Source organism: Podarcis cretensis (assembly GCF_951804945.1).
Source record: "Podarcis cretensis genome assembly, chromosome: 11".
Lineage (NCBI taxonomy): Eukaryota > Metazoa > Chordata > Lepidosauria > Squamata > Lacertidae > Podarcis > Podarcis cretensis.
The window spans coordinates 6,278,697-6,291,050 of NC_137180.1; the positions used below are offsets into that span (position 1 = coordinate 6,278,697).

Consider the following 12,354-nt stretch of genomic DNA (forward strand, 5'->3'; position numbering starts at 1 on the left):
CAATTTTTTCCAATCTGAACCAATCTTGTAAAGTGATTTTATTTGCTACCAGTGTCATTCAGATTTCCTGGCGTGCACAACTTTTCTTCTTCCAATCCCTTCAAATTATACCAAGATAATCCATTTAAGCCCTTCATGCCATAATCTAGATTCTCTTCACTACAAGGCAAAAAAAACCCCAAACGAAACAAAACTACACCATGCTTAAATACTGAAAATAAGGGTTCCCATCTCTGTTTTTAAAACTCTACACATGAGTAAGGCATCCCCCTTCAGGCTAATGCTGACTGGGCCTTGGCTGGGGGTGGGAGGAGTGGCCATTGCACTATCTTCAATTGGAGGGAGTTTGAAAATAAATGCCTGAAGAGGACTATTTCATTGTACTGTTCGGACAGGAGCAAGACACAGAGGCAGATGTCTGGTTTACAGGTTCTCTTTTGTAGAGGGCTCCTTTTGTTCCTTTCCCCTAGTATCTCTCCTCCCCACAACACACATTATATGTGCCTGCCTCTCTGACCCAGCCTGCTTTTTCATTTCAAAAGTTTTGTTTCCCACTAACCCCCCCCTCCCCTTACTTCTACTGCTCCATTAATGTGCAATGATTTGGCACCATTCTCTCCTGTGAAGGAGCGCAGCCTATTTCTTAAGCCAAGAAGCATAAAGTTTGCAGACTCTATGCACAGTAAACTCTTTACAGAACACCTATTAGGAATATAGGTAACTTTCCACCCAAGCTCCTTCTCCTCCTTCCCCTCTGCTGCTTCTATTTTCATGGAACAGAAACCTCTTTTAACACCCTTAAGCCAGTGGCTACTTGATTGTGCTTCTAAATGTTGGAGAATGCACCAGCCTTATTTGCATTTTAAAAAGAAGTCTTTCATGATCTTTCACGCTCACAATAGACATCTAAACCGTTAAATTACTATTTCTTTTATTAGCTTGAAAGACACTGCAGTTTAAGAGCATGCGCCCCTGCTCGCTCCCCCCCTATTGTTTTTTACACTAAGTTGGGTCTCTGAACAATACTGACAGCTGCTATCAAACTGGGCCACGTTTACTTTCAGTGCAGCTGCTGCTTGTAGGAACAGACAGGCTCCTGATGCCTCCTCCCCTCTGGGGAGACAGGCTGACACAGTGCATGTTCAATGAAGAGGAGCAAAGGTCCACTGAATTGTCATCCCAATTTTATGCTACTCCAATTTTCCAGAGTGCACACAATCCCTTTCAAACAAATCAAGCACATGTCAGAGCATGAAACTTATTGTGCAGCATAGGATAATTATTGATGTATACAAATGTGGCAAAGGGAGAGATGATCTCTTCTTGGATCAACTTGGTGGAAACGTAAAGGGGGGAAAATAGTGAGGTTTCCAGTGTGTGTGTGTGTGTGTGTGTGTGTGTGTGTGTGTGCGCGCGCGCGCATACACACACGCACACACAACTGTTCTTCAGGCTATAATAGAATTGTCAGATCAGCTATGCAAGAAGCTGAGATTGGGCGAAAGGGTGGAATGTGGGAGTTTGACTGCGCTAGATAGGGATGAATATAGTATTTATGAATACTCACTGAGAACTGAAGCTTATTTCTACTGGCAGTGACATGTTAATACCTCAAGGCTGCAATCCTATACACACTTACTAGGGAGTAAGCGACACAGAAATCAGCAGAGCTTATTTCCAAGTAAACATGCACAGAATTGCACTGCACACCCAGCAAAATTACAGCTGCTGGAGGACTTAGAAAAAGAGCAAATGTTCCTAGATTAAAACTACGTTAGCATATTAAGCTAAAGAATGGTAGTCTGAGTGCTTTAACAACACACTGTCAAGAAATGTTATGCTGGAGCTGCAAAGCAGAGACTCAGTGCAGTGTGCGACTTATAGTCAATTGAATGGAGTTTGCAAAAGAATGAGCTTGGGTCAGAGCTGTACACCCTTCTCAAGGTAGACAGGCACTTTGTAGCAAAAAGACAAACCCAGCCAGACATGCCACAAAAGTCCAATGTCAGAAGGTTTCTATGATGATGATGAAGAAAGAAATGTATTTGCACTGTTCTGTGTCTGCTACAAAGCTCAGAAAGTATACTTGAAACCACTATTTAAAATATGCCCATTAACCAGAGGTGTTTGTTAAATCAATGTACACACACACAAACACAGAGACTGAGACACTAGGTAGATGAACTTTTGAGCTAAACTTTCAAATTAAGAATTTATTAGACAAGCAGGGGCTGTTAAGACATCAGACAAATAGAGACTTAATTATTTTTTTAAGTAGTTGATTGGATGGGAGGGGGGAGAAACAAGGATTCGGTTCAAAAGGGGGGTATGTTTATGCAAAGCTAATCTGTCAAGTGTAATAAAGCAGCTTGAATAAAATTTAAGATGAAAATCCACTGACACTCCCCATTGCAGGGAGGAATAGCTATTAAAAGGAAATGAAGGTCACCCTCCCCGTTTATTTCACCTAATTGACTGCCAATAGCTTACCACAGGCAAAGCGACAGCAGATCTACAATTGAGAAACTGATAAAAGGAGAGTTTTCAAGCTGAGACTCATTCTTTTAATCCTCCCTCCCTCTTATGTTTTTTTCCATCTCCAGTTGGGATGTAATTTTAAGCACAGATGGATTAACTGGTTCCATTGTCTGTAGACGGCATTGGACTATGGCACTGTTAATCCATACAGCAGCATGTCTAATTATCATTACAAAGTGTCTGAGGGAACTCTAAAGACCAGCAGGGCATCTTCTCACAAGCAATTAACATAAATTGATAAATGAATAATTTCAATCTGCTCAAGCACTCGCGTATGAATAAAATCAGAAGAAGAAGGAGGACCACTTCTTGTTTCTGCTCCTTTTGCTTACTATAGAAGGGCAGTAAAGATTAGTGATATTTCTAGAGTATGGCAGCAGGGCTTAGGAAATGAAGTCATGGCCCATGAACTTCAATAATGCAAAATAGGTTACAGAGCAATCCTAATCCTCAGAGTTGCTGGTCAGTGGGCATGTCTGCTATGGACCACTCCTGCAGAAAGCTCCACAGCTTTGGATCCACCATTGGTAGTATCATTGCTGTATCCCCACAAATGGGGTGTTTCATGGGGTGTGTGGATGCGGGACAGCCGCATGAAGGGGCCTGTGGAGCAGGTTCATCACCTACACAAGCTTGGAGATGGTTTAGTTCAGGCATGTCCAAGACGTCGATTGACTTGGAGATCCTGGGACAGATACTGGTCGATCGCAGGCTGAGAAAGAAAAGCCTTTCTCTGCAGTCTTGGACACAGCAGCAGCCGCTGCTGCCACCAATCTCGTGCAAGCCTGAGTCTTCCCCGCCACCCGCTCTGTGCTCTCAGGCATTAGAGCTCTGGCAGTGGGGTGAGGGGGACATGGTGGAGGCAGGAAACAAAAAGATCCACACTTGCTCACCAGCGAGCAAGGCGAAGAACAAAACACATGGGGGAAAGTCCCCTTAGCGCTCGATGAGTTTAAGTGAGGGAAAGGCTTTAGCGCAACAGTACGGGAAAGACAAGGTGGAAGAAGTGCGTGGGGATGCTGACAGGAAGTCAGCTGTGATTTAAAGCAACAGTAGGGGAAAGATGGAGAAGCCCGGTGCATTCTGACTGGCTCCTCAATCTGTGTAAACTAGTATAAAAATATAGTTTGACTTTTCTCACTTGTTTAGCTCCTTGTCCATCTAACAAAACTATTGGGATCTGTCGTGATGATGTCCAAACGTAACTACTGTTTCTGTGAAATAAAGATAGATAGATGATAGATAGATTTAACTAACTAACTAACATGACTTTGGAAGGTGGTAGATCACTGCCAGTTTTTGATAATGGATTGTAGATCACACCCTACTTGGTTGGACATACCTGGTTTAATTAATTCCCCTTCGGTTGATTTCAATAGAGGGAATTTTACAAAAGTTTGTCTTTCAGGCTTAAAAAAAAGGTGAAAGTGTCACCCACTCTTCATCTCCTACCTCAACAAGTACAAGTCTGCAGTGTGTTGAAAATGGTGGACCATGTCACTCCCCACTCCGGCTGCTCGGTTAAGTTACTTGCAACTAAAACTCAGACGCATACACTATGAATAAACCCCAGTATATTGGATGCAGACTCAGAAGAGAAAGCTTTTGCGGCCTATTAATTCCCATACTCCAAACTAGACAGAGCAGTAGCAGAAATCTAGAAATATGGGGCAAAATACATAGGCCCAGGCAGGCAATATTATGCTTTCAGTAATTCTACCAGATTTTGAAGAGATGCAGGTGCCAAGACAAATAATGCTGAAGAACTAGCGTTAAGTATCAAAACTATTACAAATCAAACATTTAACACATCAAAAACTACCAATGCAATAAGAAAGGAAAGCTGGTTATACACACTGTAGGAGGTAGACCTGGTAGGCCACGTACCCCGATGATGGCATTCAGCTCAGCCATGGTCACTTGTTTGGCACGTTCTACTGCTTGAGCAACTTGTTGCTGATGCTGGAAAGACAAACATATCATTCCCATTGTTAGAACCAACCTAACTGAACTAAGCTGGAACAAAGTGGCATTTTATCAAGGGGCAGAGTATTTCCAAGGCACCCTGCAAGCTAGTATACATGGGCGGTCTGTGCAGAAAGAGGAAAGGATGAGACTTGAAAAGGCAAGCACATGTCTTTTGATTTTTCTTAAAATCAGGGGGGTTTCTTATTACAACTCTTCAATAAGTGAGACCGACAGTTTTCATATACCCTCTGTTCACCGTAAATAAATAAATGGTCAAGAAGCCAAATTCACATGTCACAATAAGCCTAGGTTCCTGGTTTTCTAGGAACAAGTGGTGCCTTAATTCATACTCTTGCTTCACAAGCCAGGAAACTGCAGTTAAGCTTGGCCTCATAAGGCAACAAAAACCACGTTTAAGGTTGGCAAGCAATCCTGGCTTGTCAGGGCGCAACAAGCCAGCATCCTACATCCAGATGTCACAGAGAGGCACACATAATTGCAGCTTCCTGGTTAGTTTCTCCCATTCATGCCAGAGAAGGAGTAAAATGGAAGTAATCAAGAAGCATAATGCTCATTCCCAAATACACCACAATAAGCTAGCAACCCAGGCTTATTGTGACGTGCAAACTCAGCCAAGGAGAGGAAGAACCTTACGGCCAACTTTGATAAACTCTTCCAGGATGCTACATCTTTAATCACACACACATTATAATTGTGTGGTTTCAGAAATATTTGGTGACAATATGGTTGTAATCTACAAGCTGTATTCAGGAACAGCAACAGCAACTGCTTGCTCAACAACGTAGCCTGCAGCACTACACTAGTGTCCAGTGCCCCAGTATAACCATTACATTCCTACCCACCAATCAAGTATGTAAAGAGAATAGGACTGAACAATTCCAGCCTCTATGGTCTCCACTATGTCAGATAGCACAATCCTACATGCAAAGGAAAAAGGGTTTTTCCATGACAATTCAACAAACTTTCCAGCAACATGGTCATACCCCTTTTGTGTCTCCATTATAATTATGCATGAATACAGTATCAGAATTCTCTTTCTATAATAATAATAATAATTAGACTTTTCTAGGAACTGTATTTCAGAAATGCCACTCAAATTGCATAGTGTGCTATCATTAAACGCCAACATTTTTATTTACACAGAAATTAACAAATGGTTAGCGGCCTTAGAAAGAATAATTTTGTGACTGAGCTATTTCACTAGTTATATAGTTGGTGCGCTTCTTCTCTCATCTGCTATTCCAAATTAACAGGGGGCTTGCGTTCTTCAGCTACAACAGATGTTCCTCACTCTTGTGAATTTTGATAAAATTAACATCTTAAAAACTAGCTAATTTAAAAACAAAGATGCAACATAATTTCACTTTTTAACAGCTGAACCATTTTACTTACTTCTTGAGACAAAAATGGGATGACTTGTGCACAGATTGTATTCAATCTCTTGGCAATTTCTGTCTATAGAGAAAAGTAAATATTTAGATTAAAACATGCCATTATATATTAGTTCATTTACAAAAACCATATTAAGTACAAATATTAGGAACATTTAAAGTAGGCCAGCATTAGGTGGAGTCTAGAGTGTATGTGATTAATCAGAGCAGGTTTCAGTCTGTTGAAGGACATCTGTTAATGCCTCCAGTACCTCATATCTACATATATTAGAGCACAAATCTGTTCTTCATAAGTAGCTCATTAGCAAGTAAAGCATTGGTTAAAATCCAGCATGAGCTAAATCCCTTTAGACTGACAAATCCATTGTTCTTCCATGTTATTGGCCACACAGAATAGGATATGAAAACATTTGCCACAATAGCATCTTCAAAATACTAGGGTGGTGGCTGAGGCGACCATCTGATCAAAGTCTTAAGGAACCATCTGATCAAACTTAAGGAAAGAACAATATTTTAGTAGCAAGTATCTTTATCAATTAAGCACTATTTTCCAATAAACTCTTATCCATAGGAAGGGTTTCCTTATCTGAAGTCAAGCACCATCATGACCTAGAAGGTACTGGATTAGACTTTAGATCCAGTCTAAGTGGAATGGTCAGTTCTATAACTGGGATCACTGGTAGATCATTGGCTCCCCCCAAAGAAGATGAACAACTGTGGCTCCCCTTTAAAAAACTCAACATTTTACCTCCTCCCTGAAAAAACTCAACAACTTTGACCAGAACCCCCAAAAGGGGGTAGATTACTGCCAGTTTTTAACTCTGTGAGTAGATCACAGTCTCTTGGGAGCTGACCACCCCGATAAAGAGCATCTGCTTTGTACAGAGAAAGTTCCGAGTAAAATCCCCAGCATGTCCAGAGAGTGCTGAGAACGTCCCTTGCCCCCTACATCCTGGAAAACCACAGCCAGACAATGCTGATTTCTGAGCTAGATGGAGCAAAAGTATGATTTAGTACAAAGGCAGCTTCCTGTGCTCCTATGAAATTATGGCTGAAGTGTATGGGAATTGTTTTTGGCTTAGTTTGAGGCTAGGTTGTACTCAAATTCTCAGTTCAGGGAAATTGCTAGTTCAGTTTCAGCACCTCAACTCTGGTTAAGATAAAGCAGAGGGGTGCAGGATACAGATGATTCCTTGAGAATGGGGAAGAGTGATGACAACAATGCAGAGGGTCTCTTTGGAGAAACAGAAACCTAGCTCACCTGGAATTCAAAGATACACAATATTCACCAGGATTAAAAATTATCTAGGTTGGATAACTGCACATTTCTCCTGGGCCTTCACACCTCTATGTCTGAATCACTTCTAAATATTTAACATAGATGCCATCCGTATGTATCAGAGCTTACCACAATTTAAACTTAAGAGATGGAAAACCTTGAGTGAACACACCAAGGAACAGTAATATTTACTCCACAACATTTGTACATGCACAAAGGTACCAACAGGGCTAATAAAGAATATTACTGTTTATTCCAAGTTAAGCATAGAACTCTGATGTACATTCTTATGTTACCATGCTAAACTTTATTGGAGGGAAGAGATTTTACACACAAACAAATGCCTCTCTGTGACCCCCTTTGCATAATGTCTGCACTTCACTTTATTTATTTTGAAAAATTAGTCCATTCCTTATTTACTATACCATTCAAGGCTGCTAACAATCCTATCTTCACAATTATGACTTTTGAGTAATGAGGGATGGCCCAGATAATGCAGTTGTGGTTCTTCCAGCTTTTAATCCCTCCTAGAAGATGCGGGTGGCGCCGTGGTCTAAACCACTGAGCCTCTTGGGCTTGCCGATCAGAAGGTCGGCGGTTCAAATCCCTGTGACGGGGTGAGCTCCTGTTGCTCAGCCCCAGCTCCTGCCAGCCTAGCAGTTTGAAAGCATGCCAAAAAGTGCAAGTAGATCAATAGGTACTGCTCCAGCGGGAAGGCAAACAGTGTTTCCGTGTGCTGCTCTGGTGGTGGTGGTAAGGTCACATGGGGAGACGGAAGTTGGCTTGAGCAGATGGCCAGCAGCACACCAGGGGGTGGGTGTGCCCCAAATTTAGGCTAGAAGAATTGGAGGCTATGAACTGGCCATCCTGCTTTATAGCACATGATGTGAGGCCTACCGTATCATACTTCAACTTTCCTCATTTGCTTGAGGCTATTCTGAGGAAGCAGTGGCATTGATGTTCCTCAGTTTACTGAAGGCCTCCATGAGGCGAGAAATAAGCTGGGTATGACCACCTTCACTTCCACAAAGCCACCAGAAGAAGGAGATTGTGTGCTCCGACATGCTCCTGCCACCAACTGGAAGCCACAGTTCTACCTAGATTCAAGTAGGAGTGTATTCTTGTATTGTGTTCCTGTTTAGTGGAAACAACTGAATACTCTTCTCATTCCTATGCTACTGTCTTCATCTGCAGTGTTCAATTAGCATACAGTCATACCTCATGTTGAGTTAGGTTCATGTTGCATCTTTTCGGCTTGCAAACGCGGCAAACCCAGAAGTGTATACTTCTGGGTTTTGCTGCATGCACAGAAGCACTCTATCGCACCCTGCACATGCGCAGGAGCGGCACTCTAGTTACAGACTTTTTGGGGTGCGAACAGCACCCCCGAACGGATCAAGTCCGTAACTAGCGGTACCACTGTACTTAAAAGGAAACTTTTAAGCATCCTATTCTCTGCCTACCATCTGAAGGGTGCTAGTTCAGTTGACTTCACCAGAAAGCCAAACTACTCCAGACTTTAATTCGACACACAACCCACAAACTCGCATAAATTATAAAAAAACCATATTCCACAAATACTCTGAAGTCAGAATTCAACTTTAAAAAAAGAACAATAAAAAGGATGCAGCAAACCAAAACCAGTCAGCCAATCAAAATATAAGCCATATTTCATAGATGGGCTATAAAATATATATGGTATTAAATCTCTGGAAGGGCTGTCACAGACTCTAAAGTTCATGTAGTATTCATGACTTCTGAGCTGTCACCAGTTTGACACAGCTTATCGTTTGATTTCTGATCTGCAAATATAGAGGACAGTTAAAACAATGAGGGATTAAAGAAGGAAAGCCTTGCAGATACATCAACACTAATTGCCCACGTTCTCTTTGGCTCCCTAGCAAAGCAGATTGCAGAGGTCGGTGCGCACATGAAAGCCCTCGCTCGCATTTGTATGGCAGCAGCTTTCTGTGGAGCAGCTCAAGTGCCCTTAATTGTTTATGTTCTTAATGCAAGACCTCTTGAATGCATTCATTTTTAATAGCAGGCTTGAGTGTGGGGCCTATCAAAGAGTACACAGAAACTGCAGTCATTAGACCTTGCTATCAGCAATGATGGCCTTTTGATTTATTTGCAAATGACAGGTTTGCCAGGCCCCCAGACTCAAGTGCTGCCCTCCTTTTTCTAGCATCAGGAAAATCAACATGAAGGAATTCAGCTGCATTGTGCAATGTGCAGTTAAGACTGCAGTCGTTTTTGTCACTTCTGAGTCTGTGTCTGCAAGTTCTTCTTATTAAATGAAAAGTGTTTTGACCTAAAATGTAGCTAGCTGCGAGTACCAGTACTTGTCTTATGTCAAATGTTAGTTCTTGAGTGCCTCTTCCCCCCACCTACCCACACAACTTGGAACAGCTTTAAAATAAGCTCAAAAATGGCCATTATTAAATTTGCACCCAATTTTTCCTACATGCTCTGCAGCAGGAAACAAATACATTTAACCAGATTACTAATGTGTGATAAAATGTGTGATACCCCTTTTAAGCAAACCCTTCCCTAAACTTCTAAGTTTCTATAGGTCACTGGTTTTTCATTAGTGGATATTTAAACTATGTGTAAAGTTAACGTGTTTCCAAGTTCAAACTGGAAACTTTGGTTAATAATCTATAGTATGTCTGCACAATGTAAGATCCCATAGAGAAACCTGTAACACTTTCTCAGAATATTTGCAGCACTTGGGAATTATATTTATGCCCTCTGAGAAGCAAACCTTTGCCTGGGCTTTTTGTGTGTGTTGCCGTCTTAAGTGTGAAACTACCATGAATGCAAGAAGACACTTGTCCAACAGTGCTAGAGAGGGAGGTGTCACTTGGCACCTGGTGCTATTTATATTTTATTTTATTTTACCCTCAAAGCCCAGTGCTGGCACTGGACCACCCTTGCTCTTTGCCTGACAAGTGGAGCAGTTAAGAGCTCAGAAGAGAGGGAGGGTGCATGCGCTCTCTTGGCTGGCTTCCTACAACTGCTGTTGGGTAGCACACACACACAAATCCATTATTTTGCTTAACAATGGGAAATGACTGGCAGAATCCGAGACCAGGGAGAAGAGTCGGTAGAAGAAGACTGGAAGAAATTTAAAGTCTATCTACAGAAACATTGTAAAATTAAGGAATGTTAGAAGGATGCTGGAATGAAGCTATGTGGTTTTAGCAGTAACGTTATAAAGGATTAAGTAAAAATGGATTGTTAACAGGTCAGAATGTAAAGTTACAATATATTAAGATAAATTAGTAACATAAAAACAAAGAAGGAAAGGATTTGCTGAAACAACTAATGAACTAGAATACAAAAAAGGGAGGTGTGAGGAGGTCAAGGAAACAAGCAAATGATAGATAAGATATGGAAAGATGAATTTGTTTTTAATTGTTTTTATTGTTTTTCTGTATTTTGTATTTTCTGTTTTTCTTCTTCTTTCTTTTTTATTCTTGTAACTTTTTGAAACACCAATAAATATTATGTGTGTGTATGTGTGTGTGTATATATATATATATATATATATATATATATATATATATTATATTTTGCTTAACAATGAAGCTTGCCATCAGCAGAATGAGGTAGCGGAGTCCTGAGGTGGCACTGCACAAATGTTAACCCCCCCCCACACACAAAAATAGCCCATATGAAAGAGAATGACCTTCTAAACCTAGGCGAGGAACCCCTTTCAGCCCACAGCAGTGGTAAGTGGGACGAAATGCAAATTTGGCAGAGAATTGGATATGACATTTAGTTCCGTACAGCCCATTACACTCCAGTCATGCAAAAAATGCAAGAGGTTTCTATGAACATACACCCAGACTCCTACCAGGCAAAGGAAGAAGCATTATCACAGTTCAAGGATATACTCCAGCCAGGTCATGGCCCAAGGACCCAGCATAAAAGTTTGGAGGGCCGTGTTTGAACACCAGACCAACCCTCTGCCTGCTGTGCTAGAGGGGAGCTCAAAACACATTCAGCACTGGTACTTCATTCTGCTACATGCACAGACCAAGCATGATCTTGCGTGTGAAGACGATTGGCAAAATTTGATTTCCGTTTGACAAACGCTTCTTAAATCTTGAAAAATGAATCACAGATGTTCTTCGTAACCAATGATCCCTGTAGTACATTAGCAGCAACAAACAACAAATCCAAAACAAACAGCTGAGAAGTCTCGCCCTCCATTCTGGGGGGTTTCAACGCCAAAATCAGGATGTTTTCCTATCGCAAACAGCTTCTCATCAACATAAGTGCCAATCTCCATAATTTTATCATTGTAAACTCGCAACGAAGGAGGACTTTCTTTGCCAGGACAGCCAAGCCCTAAAGTGATAAAAAGAAGTCCAAAGGAAACAGGCCGCACTTCCTGAAACGTGGGAGACATTTTGCCTGGATAGGAAATGGAGGGATGCAGAGACAACTGGATTTTCTCACTGTCATAAAATGCAACTCAATTATGGTGATTAAGCAGTTCACCATTAAAAGCTCTTTTACCTCCGACTGGTTATCCTGATGTAAGCAGCGAAATATGTTTTTAGAAGACAAGAGGGGGTAGGGACACAATAAAACTTATTATCTTGGCCAGAACAGGCATGTGGGTGACAAATTCTAGTCCCATTCACCCAACTCATGAATTTATGTTTTCCTCTCTTTGCAAGGTGATAAAAGCTATCTTGAAGTTCCAACTTAAATGAGTGGTGTGCAGATTTCAAGTTTGTGGGATCTAGCTCGTTTTTAACTAGATTCAGCAAGCAGATGGGTTGGGGAATCTTTTTTTTTTTAATCTTTTTTTGGTCATTGTTAAACAATTAGGAGCAAAAAAATTGAAGATTTCCTGGAAACAGCTCAGAGATTTATCAGTACAGTTGTACCTCGGTTCCTGAACGCCTTGAGAGGCGAACGTTCTGGCTCCCGAACGATCTAAAACCGGAAGTGAGTGTTCCAGTTTTCAAACTTTTTTGGGAAAGCCAAAAGTCAAGCGCGATTTCTGCTATTTCTGGCGTGCCTGGGCAATTGGAAACCAATCAAAAGCCACGCCTTGGTTTCCGAATGTTTCGGAAGTCAAACAGACTTCCGGAATGGATTCCATTCCACTTCCCAGGTATGACTGTAGATCCTGAT

The 12,354-nt window shown here is 41.4% G+C and overlaps 1 protein-coding gene and 1 long non-coding RNA gene across 3 annotated transcripts in view; one reads left to right on the forward strand and one right to left on the reverse strand.

The window, feature by feature from the left end:
• LOC307227095 overlaps window positions 1-12,354 on the forward strand; it is a 684,774-nt gene that overhangs the window by 423,050 nt on the left and 249,370 nt on the right. The window lies entirely within an intron of this gene.
• The window catches only part of LOC307227004 (transducin-like enhancer protein 1), a 74,965-nt gene that overhangs the window by 46,732 nt on the left and 15,879 nt on the right, over window positions 1-12,354 (reverse strand). Inside the window, exons 5-6 of one of the 2 annotated variants that reach the window (XM_079996073.1) lie at window positions 5,920-5,982; window positions 4,426-4,500 (exon numbers count right to left, since the gene is read on the reverse strand). In XM_079996073.1, coding sequence (XP_079852199.1) covers window positions 4,426-4,500; window positions 5,920-5,982 — 138 coding nt within the window. Of the gene's footprint in view, window positions 1-4,395; window positions 4,501-5,919; window positions 5,983-12,354 lie in introns of both variants that reach the window. The other variant, XM_079996072.1, reaches the window with a different exon arrangement.